Source organism: Aquila chrysaetos, chromosome 3 (genome assembly GCF_900496995.4).
Source record: "Aquila chrysaetos chrysaetos chromosome 3, bAquChr1.4, whole genome shotgun sequence".
Taxonomy (NCBI): domain Eukaryota; kingdom Metazoa; phylum Chordata; class Aves; order Accipitriformes; family Accipitridae; genus Aquila; species Aquila chrysaetos.
The window spans coordinates 33,065,545-33,092,815 of record NC_044006.1 but is presented as its reverse complement, the minus strand read 5'-3'; the positions used below and the strand labels follow the sequence as shown (position 1 = coordinate 33,092,815).

Here is a 27,271-nt window from a genome sequence, read left to right as displayed (position 1 = left end):
ACAGACTTCACACAGAACAGTACAGTGATGCTTGACATTTGTGTATTGAAAGCTTAAGTCCTATCCTCCCTCAACTACTTCTTAGACAATATACTGGAGTCATCAGCAGGATCCTTAGTGTAACTAGTGTGCTTTTAAAACACATTACCGCAGAAACTGCCCAAGTCAGATAAGCTAGTTTTACTCCTAGGAACAAACACTGCAGACTTGCCCACTTCCTTCCAGAAACAATGTTTTAAGGAAGTTTAAATATCTACCAGCAATATTATTCACTGAGGCATAAAATATAAAAGCATGTTTTAAGACATTTTATACCACATCCTTAGATTTAACTATAAACAAAAAAAGAACACAATGGCTTCAATGACTTCAATGAAAGTTATTTAAATTTGAATGCAGAGAATACTTTATTAACTGATTACAGTTTTGATGTCCAATTTTAAACCGTAACTAATGTGGGAAACATAACGGGGGACATTAAGGCTGAGCCATATATATATAGACAAATCTGGATACTGATAATCTGTACATTTCACCTCTGCTTTTTCTTTATACATCTTTTATTCAGTGTCTGAAATTAATCAAAGAGAAAAACCAAAAAACTGGCCACTAATTTAGTCTTCTATCTGGAATGAATTTTTGCATGGGTTTTTGAATGCAGTGTAAATCTCAGTGGAGATCAAACATTTTTTTAACCATACTCCAAATGAAGCATTCAAGTATAATTGGAGTTTGTTGTTGTTACAGCTTTGTGCAATTAATTTTCTCTCCCAAAAAACTAGTAGTTGTTCTCTCCTGTAGAGGTTAATCTATTTAAGATAGTATTAAACTTGCCTAACAGGTTGGGAAATCAATATAAATTAAGTGCCTGTGGTGTGTATCAGTTTTCCTGCTCTAAGCAACCCCTATCACTTAAGTGGACATACTTGCAGTTTTACAGAATTACACTGACTTTTCAACAAAACCCAGAACAAAATTATTTTACTATTCTTGCACTGTGAACTGTACTCCTACATGATGTGATAACGGTTTTCCAACTGTACAGCTCCCTTTTGTAAAGTTGGGCAACACATATGAAAGACAGACATCAACTGTTTGTGTTCTGAAAGATATTTCAGTTCTTTAGTTCCAGTCACTGAAGGAAGAGGCAGAGACAAGTTTGAATTATCCCAGAAAACTGAACAATTGGTTTTATTTGGTGTCTTCAAGATGCTTCACCTTCTGTAGGAGATGTAGGTGTTGTAGGAGAGACCATTTCAGGTTTTCGTGAAATTCTGTCCAATTCTGCCTGAACATCTGTTAAAACTGGCTTCTGACCTACAAAATAAGTGTGTATCATTCAGTCACGTTTGTGAAAGAGTTCTGGGAAAGCCTATCTTTAATTCTCAAATCAGACAAATCCTAAAAATTGTTACTGCACACTTTGCATGCAGAGTAACGGCCTAAGGCCAAAACTCAAAAGAAACAGAAAGGAAACAGTAGAAAGAAAGTCACATCCTTCTATATTTCCAATTCCTCAAAGAAGCTTCCATAATTATATATTAATTGTCAGTATATGAAGAGTTATGTAAAGTATAAAATACAGAAAAGTCTATTAAGGCTAGCAGTTATGAATACTTCTACACAACTTTCTGCATCATATGTATTTTAAGTAATTCTGAATGTAAATCAGGGGTTTCACCACAGACCAGTGACAGCAGTTCTACATATCTGGTCAGCATAAACCTGGCACCGCTGCTCATGGGTGTGCACAGACCTGCTGATGGCAAATCCCTCTCTCCCCTCACCCGCTTACCTCCCCCCTACCTTGGAATGGCACAAACATTTGTATAGTCACACTTAGACCTGATCCAAGCTTTAAATACACCATTTTTTTCCCCCACCATTTTACTCTTACTCCCCAGTCTAGGCTTCTATCCTGCCATGTTCTATCACAAGAATGGAGAAGACAGTGTGGGAAAAGGCAGCTTAGAGTCTAACGCCATGAAAAGTGTACGTAGTATCTCAGGCTGTAAAGGAAAACTGACACACATGTAGTTTTAGCAGTGCCCCAGCATCCTTTCTGAAGATGCAAATTAACAGGAACTATCTGCAAAGCTAATTTTTGCCAGATGTACTATGCTGTTCTTCAAATCATTTAACAAAAGCTAATACTGTATCAGAATCCAAGTGGCTAATATTCCAACTAATAAGCAGAGTAATTTCCCATAGCTGCTGAGGGGAAAAGTAATTCTCTAATCCCAAACTACTGTCTTAACAGCCAATTTTCAGATTTGTAGAGTGAGTGTCATAGATAACACTAAACACAAGACAGCAAATACTAGGGAACGTGAAGAGGCCACATCTAAGCCAAAGTTATTGGTATTTATGGTAATTCCTTGAAAACCTTGTCCTTTGCAACATTAAACTGGCTACATCCTAACTCTTCTTTTGTTGCATATTAGGAAATTTCTGAGAGCATTTTTGCTCCTTAGTAGTTTAATTCTGTTCTTGAATTTTCTGCCATGGCCCTGGACACAACACTTTTCTGGAGTGCTGCCTCCATCTGCTTGGCATCACCCAAACCTGCTGCCGGCCACTCCCCATAGGATTTTCAGTGGGTGCTCTCTGCACCACATATTGCATCAGCTGCATTTGTTTGAACAATCTCCATATGCTGTTCAAACTAGCACTGCTGACTTTGCCTACAGCAGATTAGGAAGTACTCATAAACTTTGCTCAATCAACTGAGCTTTGCATTTAAAAGAGGGAAGTGCACACATGTAAAAAAATTTTCAGGGTCAGTCTACACAAAATGTTAGTGTGAAGTGTGTTCTTTTCTCTTACTACATAAAAGTAAACACTAATGTCAAGTACTAATGAAACACCAGCATTCTCACTCAAGTGCAGCATTACTAACCTCTGGGGAAGTGGGGAGGGAAGATGTCTGTATAGGTATGTTCTTAAGTAATAGAGAAACATTTTAATCTGGAATAGCAAGAAGCACCAGAGTAATCTTGTGTCTAGCTTTAGAGCAGTCACTATTAGACATTTTTAGATTAATACTAATTATTAATCACATCATATAAAAAAGGCTATCAACAGAAAATAGAGTATTTTTACAGGCTGTCACGCAACTCAATCAAAGCCTTCATCATCAGAGCTAGATCACTAGCAAAAGAAAATTTAAAATTATTTTAACACTGATGGTACTGCTAAAAAAAAAAAAAAAAAATCAACCTGAAATTAAGTCCCAATATAACTGAATAGTATTAAAAGGGACTTAAGCATGAGCCATTTTATTATGATGGTGGGGAACAAAGGAAAAAAATGAAGAACTCATGTGGACACAATTCATGCTTAAACAGCTACATGAAAAGTTCTTCTTTGATCCTCTGAGAGCCATGAAAAGGCAATACTCAACTGCTGTGAGAACAAAAGCAAAAACCATATCCAATAAAACACTCAGTTAAAAATAGTAGTGTTCATACTTCTGATAAACAATACTAATAGCAATGATCCACCACTCAATTTAGATTGAGTTGATCTTTTATCATTAATCATACCTGACTTTTTTGCTGATGGTGGTAGGTTGCTGCCAGCACCTCCAGTGCCACCTCCTCCTGGACTGCCACCAACACCACCAGGGCCACCAGGGGAACCAGTTTTCTTGCTCAAGAGACTATTGAAGAAGTTAGCCAGGACTCCTTCACTGGTAGCTCCAGCTACAAGGGGAAGGAGGAAAAAAACCACAACACCACAAAATCAAAACAAAACAGATTTTCTAAGTAAATATTGATTTAGTGTGTTAATCTAAATAAGCATATTAAAGAAAGCAGGCAAAGCAGCTATTTTACTTCCCCAACTGCATTTGTGCCCTCGTAAGAAAAGGTACCTTTCATATTGGGATCAATTTTTTTTGACCCAGTAGGGATAGGTGTAACACTGGCAACGTTTGATGTTACGGATCTATTTGGTGTCCTAGGAGATCCACCAGGAACTCTTGGAGAGGCATCCTATGCAAAAAAAAAAATAAAAAAAATCCAAAGCTGAATTGGTCAATCTTCTACAGAATTAAATCATGCAGTGTAAGAGTACATGAAATGAAGCATTTTGTTGTTTCTCACAGCTCCTAATCTTTTTTTTTTTAATTATGTAGTATCCAATGCAACTGAAATGACACAGGATTAGATTGTGTACAAGTTTGAAAAAACTTGTGTAACATTCTAAATACTAACTTTAAAATACTAACTTTAGTGCAACTAAAGCACTAGTGAAGCTTTTCATTTTATCCCAATGAGAAACTTGAAAATCCATCTGTTACTCAATAGTGCCTCTGACCATAATGAAAACTGCACTGATTAAATCATAGAGGAACTACACCAAATTTCTTGGAAAGACAACACATACCACCAATACCGTGGAAAGGACTAAACAAAGCCCAGGAGAAAAAGCATTATTCATTACTTCAAGGGTAACAAGTCATGTCTGCAGTTCATCTAAAGAGGTAAAGCTAACCTTTATAAGACCACATGCTCCTTATTAAACTGGTGTTACTTTTTAGTTATTTTATTTGTATTTTAAATGTAGATGTCATAGTTGTCATCTGACCTTAATTTTATGCTGGAGTCTTAATATTCCTAGAGAGATAGCACCAAATTTAGGATATAAAAATTCACCAAGGCAATTCAGCCAACATAGTGTGCTCCCCTGGCAAACTCTTGGGACAGAAAGGAGAGTCAACTAACTGCTTAGATGCATTCTAACATATGAAAAGTAAAGCCATGACATTTAGCCCTTGCTGTCAATACAAGTTGTCGTGACTAGCTGTGAAGTGTCGTAATTTTAGAGCAGTATATGACGCAGACTTTAAATACTATGTAGTTTAAAAAAATTAGATCAAAGAATATTTGATAATGCAATTAAAACAAGGAACCCTCTAAATATATGAAAGTGAATCATTTTCATGTAGATATTTAAAATTTTTACTACTAACCACTGGCCTTCCTGCAGCAGTAGGTGGTTGTTTCGCCAACTGTGACTGCAAAAAACAAACAAACCCATGTAGTGTTAGATATTACAGTGACTAAGAATACAACCCCAAATTTGTATGGAGAATGTTGTTAAATGAAACACTGGCTGCTTGTTTTATAGACAGAAAATTACCTGCTGCTTCATAAGAAATACTTGGTCATCTTCTGCTACAATTTCTTTTTCATGAACAAACTGCAATACAAAAACATTAACATCATTTTGACTAAAAGAAAGAAATGTATTTCCTTGTATACCTCCTGGTGAATATGACCAAGGCATTCAATAATGAAGTAAATGTGTAAAATACTATGTTACTGCAGATCACATTTTCTATATTTAGGACTGCCACCTCATGATTCCATTTAAGCTAAGTTAATTAGAAGTGAAATAGAAGCATCATTAACTCCTTTGACCTGGCAGGCATAAGTCTCTAAATGTACTTGTAGAAAGACCCATCAAAAAGTTCATTAAAGTGTTCAGTAAAAGAGGAATGAAGTAAATGGTTAGAAGGCACATTCTGGGGTCTCAGGATCAGTAAGAAACATTCACAGATGCACACACTCTGCAGCATGCTCATGTCTCTGTTAACTGATCAAGGCCCCACCTTGGTATTATTTTATATATAACTATGGCAAAAGTGACTCTTCACCTGCATTGCATTAGACTGGTATATGAACTGGACAAAGACATCTCAAATCCCAGTTCTAGGCATCAAATTGCAAGCACTCTGCCTCCAAATAAGCTCACCACAAAAACTTTGCCAAAACAAGCATGGCAAATACCAATATCAAAGTTTATAATCCAGGCCTGAAGTTTATAAGCATGCAAAAAAAATTGTCAGTTGTATATTGCTTGGACACTCATTTAACACACTACTACATGTGTCTTGATTTTTTTTCCTGAAGATGGCAGAAAGGATATAGTATTAGTTTTCCCAGCTGAAATAATTCACACTTGGAAATATGATAAGTCCCAAATTCTTAGCTTTGGTAGAAAAAGCCATAGAAATATTCGCTTTCAATAACTTCTGTATGCATGGGGTACACTGCTGCTGGCATTTTGTTCAACAACCTCACATATGTTTTCAGGTAGTTCTGTCAAAGCCTTTTGTTAAATAACATGAGAGAGAAAATATACTGAATATATGTAAAACCTGTTTTTACATGTTTATTTTTGATTTTACACTGTCTCAAGCCTTCTTATTTTAAATACTCCAGGAGAAACAGAAAGCATTATAAAGTTATGAGCAACTTGGAGCAAAATGGAGTGTTCTTAAAAACTACAATGTAACAGTGGCAGGAAAAAAAACAGTGTAAGCTGGAGAAGAGCTACACAGAACAGAAAAACATAATGATTTTTTTGTAACTAAAGAAGAACTTTTAAGAACAAAATAAAAAGACAAAAAGGAAAAACTCCAGATGGTTTATCACATTGTCATGATAAACTGGAAGCAGTCTCAAAGAAAGAGAAACAGTCAAAAACCTGACAGGTAAATAAATAGATAAGAAATCAAATGCCAAAACATCTCAATTTACCTTTCTGACTGGTGGTTTTGTTATGATATCTTCAAAACTGTCTTCTGCTTTTAGTGTCTGAAAGTTCTCATGCAATATTCCTATCTTCTTGTCATTATCCCAACCTGCAGGACTAGATAAAGGATTATTTGGCTTTAAATTCTATTGTTATTTCAGGTTATTTTTGTATGCAATCTTGAACTGCACAGAACTGAAAGCCAGGAAAGTTGTCACAGCTCCCATTCTCCCATGCAAGCTAATTATTAATACAACTAGTTAGAGATTGGTTCACCATAGCAGAGAAGAGCAAAATCTCTGGGTTTAACATTTCTCTTTGGAGCAGCAAGCATTTGTAATCTCAATCCACTGGCACTCACCAAACTCCAACTCATGAGAATGTTAAATGGAACTACAAAAAGCATAAACAAAAAAGGCTCTAAATGCAGCTTAGGGTTTTGCACAAGTACATTTTGTAGTCATATACACATCATAATGCAGATAACTTACATAAATACTGCATCTTTTTCCACAACAACAGCTGGTACATTGAAAGGAAATCCATACAACTTCTGGACTATATATTTATACACTAAATCAATGTTTTTGTTCTCCTTTACTGAAGTGTAAATAAGTGCTGCCCCATCTGAATAGACTTGTTAAAGAAAACTCAGTTTAGTGGCTAGGAAGAGATACTAAAGTGGCCCTTTTTTGTTAGTTTAAAGGTTATCTACTTTGTAGAATTTAGAGGGGGAATACAAAATCAAATACTTCAAACAACTTCCAACACTTAATTTTTTAAATAAGCTATTTAGTAATTTAAATCTTTCTTTCTGCATTTGTTTTAGGCCAACTCAGCTATTGTTTTTAGAGTAAAGTACAGGCTCTTCTCACTTTCAAAGCCCACAATACCAACAGTTTCACTATGATGCCTTCAAAACTGTCTTTTGCTTTTAATGAACAAAAGCTTTCATGCCATATTCTTATACCTTGTCATTATCCCATCCTGCAACACAGACACTACAGCATTAACACTAGTAGCTTCAAAAATGCCAAAGATCTTCCACTTCCCCACCTGGGTTTTTAAATCAGGGGAGCAAGCTCTTACATTATACAGTGACCTGCTTTTGAACAAAATTAAGGCAAATGAATTGTGCTGTATCACTTACTCAAAGACCAAGAGAGTGCTTAGTATTCCAGCATGGTTCAGTATCAAATTAAAACAGCTTATGCACAGGACTAATAAAAGCAGCCATGGAAGTTTTGAGTAATTTTGGCATTTTTATAATTCCAAAGTAACCCCCCATAATTTACTTATACATGCATGCAATTCAAATTCTAGAAGAAAGTTATATAATGGGATCCGATTCCCATTCAGCGAAGTTTAGAATAGAATTCCAAGTTGTACATGGCATACACACAGAGACTAATCCCTACTAATATTTTGTAGTCTTACTCCATCCACAAGACTTATTACAATTACCCATAATTCCATTTTGAAAAATTAGGTCTTGGAAGCCCTTTGAAGGGAGTACTGTCTTGGTACTCAACTGAGGTCTCAAGTTCTTGAACTAGTTTTTCCATCTGTTAACTGCTGTCTCTCCAACAGTATTTAAACTTCCCTTTACCACAGCACAAATGATGACAACACAACATAGGCATGTTACTGGCACCTAAAATCTGGATCTCAGCATGTCTAGATGACTAAACAACACTAAACAGTATTTTATACACTTCTTTTAAAAAAATGAAGTTTAAAAATAATAATTCTACAGCAACAGCTTATGTGCATTGTCTCTACCAACACAAGAGAAGCCAGTGGATCTTTCCTACAGCAATTCACACTTCTTTCCTTCCCTCATCACCTCATCCTGCAGAATTACTGAACACTAAAGAGACTGCATATTTGGGTCAAAAAGAATAACATGCCTTATGTGCATCTGAAGCAAGATCATACTTAAATGAGTTATCTTCTTATTATTTTAGGGAGCTTGTCCGCTAAGACGTGCTAATTTGCAAACTGACTCCTAAATATGGAAATGAAGGCACGTAAACAAATTCATGGTAAGGGGACATGCTAGACTCTTGCAGCTCTAAAAAAAAAAAAAAAAAAAGTTTAATTCAACAATGCCTGTAGGGGTAGCTGAAGCAGACTGCCAGCTGCAGTAAAGGAGTGGCATCCTACTTTGGCCGAGATGCAAATATTATTTTAAGCTTGTCATAATTAATGCAAACATTTAATTGAGTCATTATCATCTTTATGACATGTTAAAGGATACATTGTAAGCAAAACCGTCTGATATGTGACTGAATGAAGTCAAAGTGTTCATCTCTGTAGTCATGCTCTTTTTCTAGAACACTGATAGCATCACACTGTAAAATAAATATAAAATTAATATACCACTTTCAGTTAACTGTTGAAATAGCAGTGCTGCTACATATCCAGTTCACAACTGGGCAAGGGGGGTGGAGTGGGGTGGGTGGTGCAGAGAAAAACAAAAACCTGCTAAGATAATTCAAAACCATAACTGAACCTTTTTTTTTTAATAATATATAACTTGATGTGCATGTACTGTGGTCAGGACTAACTTGGGAGTTAGTGATTGCCATTTTTCATTCAATCCCCCTCCAATGCAATAACTTAAAGTCTCTGTTGAAGACTGACCCAGTGAATGACACCACCATTTTCTGCCCAGTGTATTTTTACACACTGTGGTATTTTAAGACATAGTGTTTTTTATCCATTTACTAACTAGCCCTTTGCAAAGGGAGGCAAAAGCAAGAAATGTGGAAGCAGGAGAAAAAAAAGGGGGGGTGTGTGTGTGAGAAGAATAACAAGAGAGCTAGCAGGTGAGGAAGAAAGGTGCTTTTCAAATGAGAGGGTTAGCCTTCCAGTAAAGGAACAGCATATGCATCAAAAGTTTTATTCTTTCACTGTGGGCCAGCAGAGGCTGCAGATGCAGTATACTTAATGCTAGTGAGAACTGAAGAGTCAAGAGGGCTGGGGGGAACACCAAAACCAAAAAAACAGCCACAAGAGAACCACACCATTTTTTCTTTAGACTAAGAATATGATTATGTATCTAACAGAAACCAAAACAGATCACAGAAACACCCTAAGAACTGAGGAGAGTTAATAGAGCAGCACTTTACTAACTAGAACCCTCTATTAATCTTCAGAAAAAGATCAGAAATATTAAAAAAACTACCAAAACACTATTTGCGGAATAAGGAGGACTGTGGAGATCAAGGGTAATTCTAGGTGCTTACTGACTAGCTCACTTCTGTGAGCAACACCAGGTCTGAGGTATTCCTCAATTCCTTGAAAACTGGTAGAACTAAAGGAAAAACTAATCCCAAAATAACATGCAATGAGGGCTTCCAGCAGATAATCAACCTTCAACATTAAACATTTTTAAAGAATTCTTATGCAAGGTATTCAGAATGACTTAATAACCATGGGCTTCCCACCCCAAATCCATAATTGACAGAGTTGCTTAAATAAAATATGCAAAAAACCTAAAATGTAAAACAAACCTTTGTACAAACTACTACTACTGGAATGCCTAAGTTACATGTTAGTGTATCTGCACCCAGGGGTAAAATCACACTGTCATCTTTGTCTTCCTGTAATGAAGTATTTCTTCTCTGTGGAGAAGCTGGAAAATCCTCGCCTGGTTCTATATATTCCTGGAAGTCTCTTACCACTGAAAGTAAAAAAAGTTATATTAAAAGATCAGCTACTTTATTATTTCAACAATGATTTCCACTGGCATTGATCTCTAGCACCGTTGATTGTATAGTATTTCTGCTTCTTTACGTTGAAAAAATTGAGCATGCACCAAGAGCCAACTATTTGCTTGCTCTATACAGCACAAGAGAGAACTAGTAAGTCTGAGATCTGCCTGATCAGCAGCCAGAAGAACATGACCAGATAAAACTGTCCATAAGGACAACATTAAACTATTTTTATTTTATCATTGTGGAACCACTAGGAAGTTGCTATTAACTATTATTGCTTGATATGTTTCCTAAAGGACTTAAGTTTCCTTGCATTCTTGGCAAAATTAATGGAATGGTTTGTTAGAATAAACAGAGTTAAGCCTTACACATATTGCTTAGCTGCTACCTTATACCAGGTTTTACCTAAAACCCCTTTGTCCACACTTCTCTCTTTGTACAGTGAATCTACAGTAGTAATGTACAAAAATAGAATACACAAACATTAGTTATTAACTAGCTTTATAATTAGTTAATAGCATATTAAATATTTGGTATGCTTTTACAGTAGACCAGATACTACTTTAAAATTTAGCAAGGAGGGTAAATCAGTATATAACAAGAATTAGAAATAAAAGATAAAGTTTCAAGTGTAACTCTCTTGTCAGGTTCCGATGTATATACCCAAGCCTCTAATTACACGGTCACTTACTATTCTGACTGTCAGGGATGCAATATTAGGCATAAAATGTCTGTACCTTTCACATCACATGTCCTGTTTCACAGAGCAGAAACAGGATACTACCAAACCCCACCACTGATTACTCTTCCATGAGTAGCACATCCTGATTAGGCCAAAAAACATCAGACAGCAAGACAATTCAGCTGCATCATGCACGCAGGCAGCTAACTACTCCAGTACATTCTCACTACTTTGTCCTGATTTACATTAATCCACTACCACCTTCACTAAACTGATTGAAGCCCTCTGAGTTCATACCTAGAAAAGCTTTAGTTGAACTAACAGAGCAAGACTTATTTCAACACCCTAGAGAAAAATATGTATTAGGCCAAGATTATTCAACTTTTCTACAGGTCCTGCAGTTCACAGTTAACAAAGCACACGCACAGATTATCATCTTTACTTGCACAGTCAACTCACGCTCTTACTCATGGAATGCTACTACCTCAGTCTGGTCTGAGAGCTTCTGAGAGCCTCCCAAATTGACTGTGTTTTAAACCCAGAGTTCTCACCAAGATACGCCTGCCACTCAAGGGAGTCTTTCCTACATAATATCCTGTCTGTTCTGGGATAATTGCATGCTAAAATAAAAATCACACTACTCCAGTGCTAGAAGTCCTCCAGTGGATTCCTAAAATTCCCATAACACACTAATCTTTATACAAGTATAGAAAACAGTAAAAAGAAGGACTGATGTAGTACATCACAGCTCAAAGACTGTGAAATACAGTCTCAGGTCTCCCTTAGAGACGCAATTAAAATTACCAGGCCACAAGGCTTCATGATACACAGATTAATTCAGTAACAGGAAGAGCTATTCCAACCCTTCACACACAGCTATGTATCATGTAATGCCTTCCCATACCAGTTTTAGTCCTCACAGGGCCTGTCTTTGAGTGGAGTTAAGTTGCTAGAACTGGAAGACAAACACAGCAGCACACCTCCAGAAAACACCACACACAAACCCTCAGCAGATTTCAGTCCTGTTAGCAAGTTAAATTGGCTCACAGGAGCCTCTCAGGAGCATGGAGCCTGACACAAGAATGAAGTAGGACCATGTAGCCAGAAGTCAGGCAAGCAAGATTCCTCCCTCCTTCTTTTGGCAGCAACAAGCTGCTGCCCACCTAGCAATGCATGAAGCCACGTCACAGGAGGTTTAAAACAAAACCAGCTTCCAGTCACATCTGGATTGTGTCTAGGGCTTCTATTATACCCAACACACAGACCATCAGTACCTATAAGAATTAGACCAGATGATAAAAGAACAAGAGAGCAGATAAAACTTCTAATGAGTAGGTGTTTTTCTTGGACTCACTTCATCACTTAAGAGTTTTACTGTTCTGTTCACTCAGTCAGTTAAGAAGCAAAAGTATCAGCCTACAAATTTTGGTAACAGAGATATTGTCTCCTTACTACTTTCATCCAGTAAAATCCCATCCTGAAACTGTCTGGGGGTGTTTAATACACACACAGACACACCACCCGCCAAAACCAAAACAAACCAAAAAACCACACCCAAAAGAGCTCAGCTCCTCCCTCCTAAATACATTCTTCTTGTGGAAGATATGATTCTCAAGGATTATGCTTCCCTTAGACAAATCTCTTAAAAGAATAACAAAACAACCACTTCCACTCCCCCATTCCAGAGTACCTACAACTGTCACCTTTTGGGCTACTTTATCACAGCATGGCTACAACCTGCATTTCTGAAAAAGCTATTCAGCAATCTGGTAGTCTCTTGCTTAAGAAATGTACCAGTTCTAGAGAGCAACATCAGACTTATAAACCAAGTTTAATCATGCTATTTGATCTTAACACGCAGCTTTCTCAAATGCTCTTCCTTGTAGTAATTCACTCAGAGATGAATGGGAGAGACTCATGTTTTAGTACCCCAAGGGAAATACAATGACTGCCCAGAAGTAATACAGAGCTATGATGTTACTGAGCTCAGTCAGATAGTTTAAGGAATCCTGCAAAATCTTTGTGTTCTGCATGTTCAAAACTAAAGACAGAGAGCTATATCATATCCATGCCAAAGCAAACATATAGCTGCATTAGTGTCAATAATAATTATGATAAAACCCTTCAAGTAGAAAGGGCCCAGATATTACTATGCTGTCATGAATCCTTTCAACATTTACACTTTTAGTAGGCAGAGAACAGGTCCCAGATTCTCTAGACTGACTAATTACAGGAACAGTTAAGAAGCTGATGCAGTGTTTTGCCTTTAAAATAAATAAATAAAACAAACAAATTGGAAGCTAAGAAATTTTTTCACTTGGGAGAATCTTATCTAGAAAAATCTGTAAGAAGCCAGATTGTAAATTCAACCCAGCTGTGCTCATTCTGAAAGCGCCCCTCCCCTCTCTCCCCCAATTAAGGTACTTCTGTTAGAAAGAAACACTAGTATTTTTCCATATAGCTACTTGAGAGTTATCTGACGCTTGACTCACTTGATAACTCCTAAATTTAAGTAACATTTCCAAAGAATGAAAGAGACTGCAATGGAGAGATTAAATGGTGCAGAAAGCATTAAGCATATTTGATTTAAATGGATTCCTACATATTTGCAGAATACTCACACTTCTGTTCCATTTCTTTCATTTCTTCAGGAGGAATTTTTAACTTGTCAATATGTTCTCTTACAACACTTGCCCATTTTTGTAAAGAATCCAGTGCAGTCCAAGGCCTAGACATGTCTACTGCCAACATAATTAGAGTGTCCTTTAGAGAGCTTGCCTCCATCGCAAATTTAAGAAGACCTTTGTGATACAGGTCACCATCCAAAATCCATACATTACATCTTGTTTGATCTACAAAAAAAAGGAAAAACATTTTACGAGACTTACTTGAAACAGTTATTAAATGTCTTCTTTAGACATGTAAATACAAGGAAGAAAGCAGATGACATGTTTGATCAGTCAATTGAACATACATAACACAGCAAACTGCAGCTTGTGGACACAAGCTCCTCCTCTTCCAACCCTGATGTTTAATGGCTGATAACTGAAGATCTTAAATATATTATCTGAAGGTGAGAATCCAGATGTAGCATTCAACATTTCCAATTAATGCTGACCATTTTAGAGAGGGAAAATGTTTTCTTCAAGATGCAACTTAAAAGGAAGGAATTGGGTGAATTCAGCCATCCCTTCTCAGTCCTTCGTCTGCTCATCTCTTGAGGACTGCCATCTCCCCTTCAAAACTCCAATGTGAAATGCCTGTATAACTCTAAAAAGTACAGAATGTACCTTGACCCTTCAGAAAACTGGAACAGAACAGCAATTTTTTAATGACTTAGATGGACTTAACAGACCATCTATTCTTCAGATTTGCAAAGGGACAATCACCATACAAATAGACCATCCCACTGCTTTTTTTCCCCCCAAAAGACCATACTCCAATATTCATAGACACTTCTCCAGTGTAAATGAAGAGCTGTTGATTCAAAATTAGATAGCTTAATAACATTTTGCTTTCAGTTAAGTTTTTATTACTTGTCTTCCTCAGAACTTCTGTAACATTTAGATCAAACTCGCAATCCTCTTAACCCTGGTCAAGTCATCTTCGAGACCAACAGCCAAACACGGAAATCAGGAAAGCGGGTGATTTCAGAAAAAAAAAAAAAAAAAAGACCAACTTCTGGTTCTCCTTCTATCTATATTTGTTCTTATAGTATAGACAAGAGTACTCATTTTCCCCCCACAGCTCCCAGTAAGTCCTTATTCACACCCCAGTGTCTCCACGTATTGCCTCTAGATAATTCATCACACCTCTACAGTTCCTGGTCATACTCCTTCCCTTGTTTCCCCATACATAAGCATCAATTATCCATTCCATAACTGCAGGTATTTGGGGTCAGGATCTTAAACATCTTTTTTACCTTCTAGCCATAAGCCAACTTAAGCCAGTTGAAACACCTCTTCTACTTATTTCTTCCTCCAAATTTTTTGGTTGGTGGTTTGGGGTTTTTTGGTGGTGGTGGTGGTGGTGTTTGTTTTTAAAAATCTCCTTTAGCATTGTGCACATTTTCCTACCCATCAATACACGATACGTAGTCTTGCAGATTCTGATACCACCAAGACAAAGATTTCTCTGTATGTTCAAAAAGATTAGTACTTGCTACAATAATTGAGATGCAAGGTAAAAGCCTAGGCACCTTTCCCTCTAGGCCTAAAGAATGCACATCCATTCACAATGTTGCAGCTAAGACTGCCTCCCTGGTCTTTTCAGCCTTTTCTTTTGACTGGTTCCTCTCCTCCTCTACCACTTACGTGGTCACTCATGGTATCTACTAAAGGAATTACACTGAGAAACTTCCTCATGATACAAATCACTCATGGCCTAAGCTGAAGTCCTGCAAATTATAAAGAAAGAAAAATATCCCACAATCATTCAAAATATCATACTACTGAACCATTGCTTTCAAATTGGCTTAAGGTATTATTAGAAATACAAACTTACCATCTCGATCTTCATCATGCACATTTAAATACAAATACTCCATTCCTCTTCCTTTTTTGTATTCCTCTATTCCTTGAATTTTTCCTATTAAGCTAGTTTTACCTGCTCCATCTTCACCTGGAGAGACAGAAGTTAAATACTGCTCAATCTTTAATCACAGTTACGTATTAAAAACCACCTGGGGCAAGAAGGAAACCATATACTAACAGGGTGACTGAGCTTATTAAAGTTTTTAAATATAGCGGACAGTGCCCAACTCATCCATCTGTTCAAAGTGCATGCCTCAGCTTCAAATCTTATTTCTAATTATTGATAAATGCAATTATGCTACTAAGTACCCTACCTGAAATAGGCTTTTATACATATCTTTAAAAAGATACCTTAAGGACTAGTTAACAATTTCAGTCTTTCAACTGCAACCAAAACGTTAACAAAGCCTTTCTAAAGTAGAGTTCAAGTCACAGTAAGCTCATCTTACAATCAGAAGAATACAATTTAGAACTCTTTCATATCAAACAGCACACACCACCAGGCTGAATAAGGCAAATCTGTTTCCTTAGCTTTTATGGGTTGGTTTCTTTGAATCTTTTCTCTGTTACAGGTCTAAAGAAAACTTAAAAAGGTGGTGACAAACAGTAAGCCCATTACCTTACATGTGTATTTGGGTACACACACAGTGAAAAGCCTGCAATCCAGATCCATTCATTCCTATTCTCTCCTCTCCAAAGGTAGCTCTGATAACCAGTGAACCTTACAGCATAAGCACAGTGTAAACACCTCAACTACCGCCAGGGACTCTTCTATTTCTAACCATATGTCTCAGAGCTGGAAAACTTCACCTGCAGTTTTTCCAGTTTGAAAGAGTAACCAAGCTGAATCTGGACACGAAGCGGGGTTTTGCCACTCCAATTCGGCAGTACAATGGGTACGTAACAGTTAGACATCAGAAAATTCTTGGAACTCAACTCAGAGGTTATAAAATTAAGATTAAAACCAGGTTCCTAAGTAGTACCTTATCAGTTTTATGCCAAACAGAACATATTTTTTCAAGTCTCTCCTATACAGGCAGAGATATTCATACATATTCAACTACATAACAAAGAGAAGAGTTCAAGGACAGTAATTTTCACTGCTAAACCTAATGAAGTTTTCCTTTTAAAGGGAACTGACCATGATCTTACAGCCAATATTATGGCTACATTAAAAAGACTACAGATATAACCACAGAAAAGAGCAGAAAAATCATACTTTGATAGACTGATTTTGAATTTACTCAATGTATCATTCCCAAGATTACTGCATAAAGTCTTCAGAGTTCAGCTTTACGTTTGGATTTCACTATAGTCTAGAAGCTACCAGAAAGCACAAGACTGTTTCGACTGTTTAGGTAGCCCAGGGGATTATAGTCAATGAAATGAAAAGGCACAGTTCTGGTCTTAAGTATAGAGAAGTTAAGTGAAAAATGAACTTGTATCAGTTTAACTTTTTAAACATTTAAGAGTTTGTTTACTAGTTCCTTAACTATATTAAATAAAGATGCACCTAAGAAAACAATTATAGCTAGTTTTAAATAAACATTGGAAAGTACAGCTATTTTCTATTCATACATCAAGCTTTTCCTCCTCTTATGAAAATATTCTTTTAAATAAAAATTCTGCCCAAGAAGTGAAGGATTCAAGCTTCATCACCAGACATGAATTACAATTCCTCCTCTGCCCTCACCCAAGTACTTATCCAAGCTTCTTAAATTTGTCATCTACAAATAACGAGAGAGACTTATACTAAGAGCTGCTGCACTGACATGCTGCTGAAGTCGCTTTTGCCAACAATTTCTGTATGATTCATTCTGTTATTCTACCTTTTTGAACAGGCAGCTTCAATTAATTTATGCCAGCAGAAGGCTCAAAAGCTAAGACAAAACAAAATTTATTATTCCTTTTAAAGAGAGGTTGCACTTAACAGCTTTCATAGTTTCTCAGAACAGCTGACCTCTAGCTAAGCTCTCTTGCATACCAATTTGTTTCACATAGGTGGCAATAAAGATTACAACTTGTTTGCATTGGGAAAGTTTAGCATCTTCTGCAAAGTACATCTGCCAGTTCTTAACAAAAGTGGCTGCAACTTAAGTCTAAGAAACATCTGTGGTTATGAAAAGTTCTAAATGTGATGCAAGATACACTTAAGCAGTCTAAACTAAAACATACTTATCCAAATGCTAATATCTATGCAACTTTATTGTTTGAAAGTGCTCACACTAAACAATACAGGCAAACTTGAAATATACATCCCACAAACCCCTTACTTATCACAGCTGTGTGCTGTGTGATTTCCTCCCCACCCCTGTATTTCCAAATGCCTGAAGTAAACGGAAGTTTGATACCATTAAGTTAATATCTTACAGCAAAATAAGAGCTGGAATTTTATTTTCGCTCCTTGAGTTTTTGCAGTAATTATATTTATACCCTACACAGAAAGAAAATTTATCAAGTACAGCATAAGACAAGTTGATTTGATGTAAAATTAGTACCTTTGGACACATAGGCACACACAGTAGTCATTTCAGCCTTCCATCACAGAATTACTTAACACGTTCTGTGAAGAAGATTCTCTACTCCCTTCTCCTTAGCAAATACCCACCCATTTCAAAACAGCAAGATCAGGTAGGTGGATCACTGACATACATAACTGTATCATACAAGTTACTGCATGCAGAGAGCAACGCTTATCATTCATTAGAAAGCCAGAATGATGCATCAGTGAAGTTTGAAGGGATTGGTACTACTTTCATTAATTACTCAGGTAAATTAAGAGAATAGTACAGTTTGCAAATGATACAAGAGAAACTAAAAGATCTGTAGAGAAAAGGGTTAAAAGCAATACCGACAAGTGGTCCAAAACAAGTTAGCAATGCATAAACCAACTAGTCTACAAATAGGACGACTCGCAAGGGTGCAAGATAGCTGCCTAGCCGAATGCGCCCTATTTCACAGGAGATCCAGAGTTCTCAACAGATTTAAGCCAAATTAGAGTCAATATTATGGAAAAAGCCGTCAGAAAGTAAAACCAGGACCATTGCATAGGACATAAGGACTTCCTCCTTTTTGCCCACACAATTCATCATAAAAAGTTAGGTAAAGATGACTGCCTTGGCCAAGAGAACATGCTAAGACCTGAGGTTCCATCTACCTCTACTTTCTATTTTTAGTATGTTGCATATACCTTTTAAAACTGTGACAGCTGCAAATGTATTTGTATCCTTGTTATTACTTTATTTTTTCCAACCTAAAGTCTTCAGTATAAAACACCTGAAAAGTCAACACACTTTGAATATATTGAGTTATGCTGGGAGAGAGTAGCAGTATAATTTTGCTATGTGGTTACTCTTCAGCAAGAATATCAAAATACAAATCAATCTTAAACCAGTGTTTATCTAAGACTCCCAAATAGTTATTACAAATCTCATTAGCAAATTAATTTTAAGAGCATACAATGCTAGCTTTTAAGACTTCTCAAAACTCAAACATTTTCTTGTAATGCCTTTAGTACATATAGAAGCTGCTCTCCACCAGAGGAGAGGGTAAATATTTGTGAGGAAATTAAAGTCTATTAGCTATTTTAGATTTGATGGATAACGTACAGCATAGTAATGCTATTAGTGTTAAGTACCACCAGGGACATACAGAAAACTACATATGCTTTTTAAAAAAAAAATTTCCCTAAGAATACATATATACACACACACGCACACTATAAGGCATTTGAAATTGCAAACCTGAAGACATTTAAGCGTATTTATTTTTTTGTTGTCTCTGGATATCTCTAAAGTATATGAAAAAGTAATGCTGCTTAGTTCCAGACAAAAGGGAAGTTTCATATTCCTCAGACTTAAACATCTTTGCATATTAATATTATGAAACAGACTTCTTTTAAAGCACTACTGAAGCAATATATAAAACAGAGCCTCATGCACCTTCAAAAAGAGTCATTATCCTCCTCCTTTTCCCTCCAAAATTTTGAGATGGAAAATCCTTTAGCTTCTTCTTTATTACTAACTGTGTGATAATCAAATTAACAATTCACTTCCATACATAAGCTCAGAGCAAAGCATTTCTGACACACAATTCTTGATATATAATTGCAAGGTAAAAAAAAAAAACCCAAGTAGATCGTTGCAAATTTAAGACTTTGCATCCTTCCTTTGCAAGTAACATAAAAGGTTCTCCTTTTCCAGAGTAAATCCTAAAGAACTAAAATTCTCCATTACATCAAACTGCACTTATACATTAATACTACAGTGAGGAAACAGAAATGATGCTTCTAGCAAGCAGTGCTATACACCAAAGTTGAACCCAAGTTAAAGAGGGACAACAACAGATTTAATTTTGCAGAAGAGTCAGGCTAGGAAGCAGTTGAAACAAAGCCAAACCAATCTGCTTACACACAGTATTTCACCATCTTGTTAACAAAATGGGATGTCTTATACTCAGCTAAACAAAAGCCGTTTCATTTTTATCCCCACACTGCTACACTTCACTCCTCTGATGAGCTCAAGTTTGGGGTTGTGCCTGTTAAAGCTTCTCTGTCCAAGGTGCTACTCTGTCTACAAAACTGAGTTTGATGACATCCTTCGTGTCGCTGCCCTCAAAGGTACAGGAAGCCATAATACAAAACCCTGCCCAGCCTCCTCCCTTCTCACTACTCCAGGCAAAAAGCATGTTTACTGAGCAGAAAATGGAGTATCACTAAATGTTCTCCTACAATACAGAATTTAGCAGAACAGTCATCCATAAATGGAAAGGATGGGCAATGAGGTGAATGAATCACCTGTGAATGCAGGCACTTATCTATGAACTGCTACTTAAACTCTTCAACCATAAACTACCACATTAGAGAGAACTTAGGCTCTCTATTACAGAACTTCTCTAAACTTTCAATTAAACATTTTAAAATGGAGAATATTTACTACTCATGCTATTTCCACATTTATCTCAGTTTAGAAAATGAAAACAGGACTAAATTTTCACTTGTCTTAAAACAAGACAATTCTTACTTTTCACAGGAGTCTGTACATGGAAGAGCAATCAGTGTATTGTCTCCAGGACAGACGTGAGTTTTGACTTTTTATTTAAATTGTTTTTCCACTGTAAAGTGTTAAGTGTGTTTAAAATATGGCAAGGCAAAGAAGCAAGAAGTGAATGTTTCTTTTGTGTCATCAGCATTGTTGGTCTGCCCCGCTTCCATCCAGGGCTCTGATTTTTATTTTTTTTTTCCCCCCAACAGCTCTTTGAAAAGCTCTTGAAAAGCACTTAATTGTGTGTAATTTATAATCCTACTGGCTCCTTGATGGAGTTTTTTTTTCTTGCTTTTTAAAACCATCAATTAAAATTCAGCTTGATATGGGAATTATACAACTCATCTCTAAAAAAATATGTTCAAGCAAGGCCAAGCAAAACTAAAAATAATGGTCCTAATTAAGCCCTTCCGCCCACCAAAAGGCACATTTTTGTGAACTAGCTTTATACTTTTTACAAAACAAAAGACAGCTTCTGTATAGAACAATTCACAACATCTAATATTTCTAACATAAAATATTGACTATTTTTATTAATAGAAAAAAACCCACCTTACTTAAATATGATAAAACAAAGTCATCAAACCCAAACCTTAGTTATCAAACACGGCAAAGATGCCTTCCCAGAATCACAGAGCGATCTCTATTCTACACCATGTGGAATGTCTGAATCCTAACACAGCGGAGTAGAGGCAGAACAGTCTTCTTCCTGCTAGGACCAAGCACATGTGTACTATAGCTATCTTCAAGATAAAATACTTCTCACAAGCTAATAACTGCCTTTTCCACAGCCGCCTATTAGTGAAAGAGACTTGTTTAAACTAATTGAAGAATGCCTTTTGCAGAACAAGACCAAAATAATCAGAGTAAGCCAAATTTAGTTTGCTTTCAGGGAACTGAAGAACAAAATTAATTATGCTGATGAGATCCTTCTCTAGAATCCTTCAAAACAACATGGAAGTTCACAGTAAGTAGGTCATATCAAGTCTTCAAATAACTTGGCACTAAATTATGATTTACTCATTGGACAAAAAACTTCTCCTCTAAGTTTGTTTTACTCTACCAGCTAAGTTTTCCCCCTCACATATAATTCATTCGGTTTCTTTGTGGCACTGAGAAATTAAATAACTTTTCTGAGGAGCACCTTAATTGCATTTCTGCGTTACACCATGATAGAAAGCAGATTGTAGACAACTGCTCCAGCACGCCTTTTGTCAAGTACTGCACAAGAATACATAGCCTGACTGTGGAAACAGGTACAGCAGTAACAGTGTTACTTATGCTTGGAGAAAGCCACAGTCAGAGAAAGCCAAATATTGCAGACAATTCTATAGTGAATATGAACAGCGTACATCTCTAATGCAAGCCTTCTCCTTTAACACAGCAGTAAGTCATCTAGTGTATATAGAATAATCCCGTGTTACTATCAAAAGGACACCTTTAGTGGTATTCCTGCCACTAACCTGCCTGGAGAACACAGAAGCACAATTCCTTTCACTGTTCCTCACCTTCAGAGCTATTTCAGAGATAGATCCAGTAATCAGCAGCACCTCTGGCAAAGCAGAGACAAATTAAAACAAATGCAATTCAAGAATTTCAGAACTTCCTGTGCTGTTTTACTACACAGCATCCACATAATTCTGGCTTCTTGGAAAGGGATTATAGCAGGAAGAACACTATGAAGAAGTACTACTTAGTTCTAAAAAAATGTAGCTGCAAAACAAGCAATTAGAATTTTATCTAGGTCAATGCCCCATCAAAACAATTGACACTTTAGACATATAACGCTGCTGATTGAAACAAAACTTGGCTACGTTTGGAAGGCTTTAATCGCCTGTAGAAGGCAAAGAAGTTGCAAAAAGAGGATGAAAAGAAGCTGACAACTTCTGCAGTAATAGAGAATTTAGAAACATTTGAGATGAACAATATGGACTGTATCAACAAGCAGTATTTCATCAGCTGTAATGACAAAATGATCACAGTGAAACTTTCAGCTATTTGAATAAGAAAAAATAAACTGGAAAAGTAATTTTTATAGTGTTGAGTACAAATTTAAGCAGATTTTATATTGATTTTATTTACTCTCATGACAATTTGCTGTATCAGAACTTAATTTTGAAGTTCACTATATTCCATGGGTCCACTAGAAGAAAGTGGCAAGCTAAAACTGCTCTTCAAGGTGTACCATTTTCTACAATGACAGCCATTCCCAATACATGTACACACAGAAAAGTGTACCTGTAAATTGGCTGTAGACTGTGGAGGCTTCTTCTCAAGCATCCTGACAGCCACTGGACAGGAGCAGAGCTCAAAGATTCAAACAGGCCTGGCCCTGAAAAGTGAGATGTCTAGGGTAAAGAGAAAATGTGGACACAAAGCAGCTGAACACTCACTGCCCACTAAACTCAAAGCCTTTATCATCAAGTGGGGTAAAATGCATAAAGACAACCAAAATGCTAGTGATTCAGTAAAAGCGTAAGTGTGCAACAGACCTTAAGTCAGGTGTACATGTGTCACTGAACGGTTTGACATCATGAGAATTGCGGGCAGAGAATCTACTATGCTTCAGAGACAGAGAAATGTATGAAATACAAAGCCAGATAGAAAGCAACTATTCAGTTCACTTGCAAGCTGGGAGCCTGTTTTCTTGTGCATCCTGGAATGACTTAGAACATTACTGCTTGAATGCATGCTGCATTTTATTGGATAAATGGCTAGGTCGGGTATCTGAATCCAAGCCGTCACACATTCTGTAGCACTATGGATTGCATCCATAACCTGCAACGGTGACTGACTTCTTAGCTGCTCCCTCTATTCCACTTGCTGGTTCAGATATACCAGGAAGAGAACGAACAAGAGGGCTCCCAGTTATAAGCATCAGTTTTCTCATCACACTCAACAAAATGCATTTCCTCTGATCAGCTACCTTTATTACCCAAGTGAGCAGAAGAGACAGTCCAGGAGAAAAAAAGAAAAAAAAAAAAACCAACAAACCAGCAACAACAACAAAAACACACTCCTTTGGCTATCTGCAAAAAGTAGCTAGAAATGCCACTGAGAGCACCCAATTTCCTTAAAAAAGCAGGGACATCTTACATTTTCTAGTGGTATAGTTTGCTAAATGAGGTAGCTATGGTCACTGTGACAGAACTGCCTAGGAAGGAGAGCATACTTGCCTTACAGAAAAGTTTAGGAAAGCTTGCATTTTTATTATCCGTTCATACAAGAACACAAAAATGCTTTTATGCTACATGCAGTCCCAATCAAAGTTTAAAGTCTTCACAGAAAAATAGTTATCGAAAAAAAATGTCTGTAAGTGAAACGATTTCGGAGAAGTAAAACAATAAGTTAATTAATTTTGGGGGGCTGATTTTGAGCAGAGAATTACCAGTATTATATGTTAACCTTCACTTTACAAAACTATGTGCCACATCTAGAGATTAACATTTGGCATTCCAGTTTCCTTTAGTTATTTCTGTGTTGTCTTGAACTGCTTTCCAGGTTCTTAAAAATGAGGTGTTAACATAGCTAAAAATAAATACTGAAATAGCAGAATTAGCATGCCAGACATAGCCAGGTTCCCAGAACAACTAGACGTACAAGTATATGCAGGGTTTGAAAAAATATAAATGCTGTAGGCAAATTAGAAAACTTGTCCTAGCAAACAAAAGAACACTAAGTGGTGGGGTTTTCTGGTTGGTTTTTCCGGGGCAGGGTGTGGTGGTGGTGTGGTAGGGGGCAGGGGGTAGGTTGGAGGCTTAGGGGTTGGGTTTTTTTGTTTGTTTGTTTGTTTGAATGCAGTTTGTATTGAAAATAAGCATTGTCACTATATATCATGTTTCAGCTGGGAAGGTTTTACCAATGTAACTGTTTATGCTGCAAATATTTGCCTACCACAAAATGAGTGAATACCATCAAGACCCTGGTCAGCTTTACAATTTCTGCTTAAAAGTATTCAAAGAATGATGAAACTGAAAATAGCCAGGGCAAGAAGCAATCTGTATTAACAACAAAAGCTAGTACAAAACTATTTAAAAGAATAAAGCTTAAAAATAGAGGAAATGCGAGATAATGGAGAAATTGCAAACACACAGCTCAAGAACCTGAAGAGACAGAACTTCACACACTGAATCCATGCAATACAGAATACATAAGACCTCTTGTTTTCCTATGCCAGCGTGCTTCAGAAGCAGTATCATGACTTGCAAGTGAACAGCAAAGTGTAATACATATATTAGGTATTCTCACAAAGAACATGACCATGGTCCTCATTGGCCATTCCTCAGATCTGATGCTCTTTTTCCTAAACACATGCCAAACTTTTTCTTCCCTTGGACCACAGCCTTCTAGAAAACACAATTCCTAAGAAAGAAATAGAATTTCTTCTACAAATCTGCAGATATTTTAAAAAATGCCTCAGTCAAAAAAAGGAGAAAAAAAAAAAGTATTACATTAAGTCATTCTATAAGCTCTACCTAAATGGGTAAAGAAAAAGTTTCTATACAACAGATTAAACAGCACAAACTAAATGAGTATTTGGAAACATTCTGTGGTGCTCCCTCTAGTTCTGAAGGAAGCAGTCTTCAGTTATTGAGTACTAAGGATTGCCCGACTACAAAGAGAGAGGAAAAACAAGAGTGTAATCTTCTTGAGAAGGATCACAGCTTGAAGAACCTACCAACTTCAACAAGGACAATCATCCAATTTAGTTTCAAAATATCACATAAAAAGCTGTCAATCATTATGAATCTTTCCTTTCTTTAATATCAGTAGAACGTCCGATCTCAATATCCTACTTAATTACATAACATAAAAAGCAACAAATTAAAGGATAGTGGTCTTGTAACAGGTTCACTAGACCATCCCATCATCTTTGCGCAGTTTTCTCCTTCATAGTCAGTTTTAAGTCACCACTCGGCTTATGAAAACAGGAAGAAAAGGGTCACAGTGATTACTTTAGGATTATGGGGGAAAAAAAACTAACTTCAAAAACCTCAAGAGAGTACAAACCACAAGACTACATAGAATCATAGTGTGCATAGAGTCCATATGAATATCTTTACTGGGTTTTAACCATGTTTCCAAATACTAACACACAGTTCTTTCTGGGGACAGGGAGGTTGGCAGAGGAGAGAAGCAGCAGCTACTTAACAAATCTATCCTCTGGAATTCATTAAATTGTCTACTGGTTATAGTATTTACTAGTCTTTCAGCCAACCTCCCCCCTCCCCCCCCCCCCCCCAATAATAACAGTAATAATATATATACACACACACATTTGAGAGCATCCATTTCTCCCCCTCCCCCATGAAGTTTTAAATTTTGCTTGGCATATTATTTTTCTTCTTTCCCTCAACACTGAATAATAGCTGGGTCTCTCATTATCGCCCTATCAAAGTCCCATTCTGTAACTTCTAATTCTTGCCAGACGCAAGGTTGGACTAATGCTCTGGGTGGAGATAACTGAACACAATGAAAGCCAGCAGCAGTGAACGATGCCGCTGCACAACTTGCTGATGATATTGCTGCTGACAGGCTCGGTGCATGTGGGCAGGACACAACCAACACGCCCATACAGCCTACCCCACCCTCCGGCCAACAGGGTGCAGCCGTCATTGATACTGTTCGGGCCACGGAAGCAATTTTTGTGTTTGTATGACACACCATAAGGACCAGCAAGCAGCACTGGTTGCACGAACGGGAGAGGTTTCAGAAAAGGTTGAAGGACCCGCACGTACCCCGAAGTCAACACTCATCGGGGTAGAAAGACAATAAAAACCCACCCTTCCAAGCCATCCCTACCTAAGGAACTGGGGTGGGGGAAGGATAGCGAGGGTATCATGGCGAGGTACCTACGATGAGGAGGATATCTAAAGCATCTCTGGATATTGGATATCCAAAACGAAGCAAAAACATGCAAGGGAAGAAGGGAGAGGGTTAAGCCAGCACCTTGCCACCCTCATTCCCCCCCATCCCCTCCCCCTTCGGGCCCTAAACAAGAGAAGCTCCAGACGCCCAAGAGAGGGTTAAGGAGGAAGCCTGTGTGCGGCAGGGAAGGGAAAGGGATCAGGATGCTTTTCTCACCCAGCAGGAGCACGTTCTTCCCCGAAGGTAGCTTAGAGCGGGAGCGCGTGGACACCTCACTGAGGATGCAGGACCTGGCGCGGAGAGACGACAACGCTTAGGAGGGGGCTCCCGCTTCCTCCCAGCCCCCCACCCTCACCACCTCCCGGGGGGGGGGGCGGGGAAGGCATGGGGGACGGGGGGCAGGGCAGGAGCTGCCACCGCCAAGGGGAGGAGCCCCCCACCCCCTCGGCTCCCTGACTGAGGGGGACTGAACGCCAGGAGGGGGGGATTAAGCAGCCCTCCCCCCCTCCGCCTCCCCCGCAGGGCAAAGGAGTCGCTGCGAGGGCGGCAACGGTCAGCGCGCGCGCCCGGGCCCCCAGCGGCGGGGCGGGGCGGGCGGTTACCAGAGGTTCTGCCCATCGTCCTCATCACCGCCTGCCCGCAGCTCCGCGTTGTTGTTGGTCGTGGCCGTCCCGGCGGACGAAGGAGAAGAAAAGCCGGCACCCGAACCGAGCCCGGACGAAGAGGAACCGAAGGAACCGGCTCTCCCCACCGTCGCCGCCATCTTCGCTGCCTCCTCCCTGCCCCGCCGCCTCCCTGAGACACGGAGCGGGCGGCGGCGCCGCGGCGGCTGACAGGAACCCGGATGTTGGGAGGTCGGGGGGGCGGGGCCCGGGGCGGGGG

The 27,271-nt window shown here is 38.0% G+C and overlaps 1 protein-coding gene across 1 annotated transcript; it reads right to left on the bottom strand.

Moving 5' to 3' along the window:
- Window positions 1-382: 382 nt before the first annotated feature.
- On the bottom strand, window positions 383-27,249 carry DYNC1LI1 (dynein cytoplasmic 1 light intermediate chain 1). The gene is made up of 13 exons (XM_030010546.2): window positions 26,992-27,249; window positions 26,606-26,679; window positions 15,451-15,567; window positions 13,569-13,799; window positions 10,062-10,231; window positions 8,804-8,897; window positions 7,035-7,170; window positions 6,549-6,660; window positions 5,146-5,205; window positions 4,976-5,020; window positions 3,875-3,995; window positions 3,546-3,704; window positions 383-1,317 (listed from the first exon to the last, which is right to left on the bottom strand). The coding sequence occupies exons 1-13, from the start codon at window positions 27,150-27,152 to the stop codon at window positions 1,205-1,207; spliced, it is 1,593 nt and encodes a 530-aa protein (XP_029866406.1). The 5' UTR covers window positions 27,153-27,249; the 3' UTR covers window positions 383-1,204.
- Window positions 27,250-27,271: the final 22 nt, after the last annotated feature.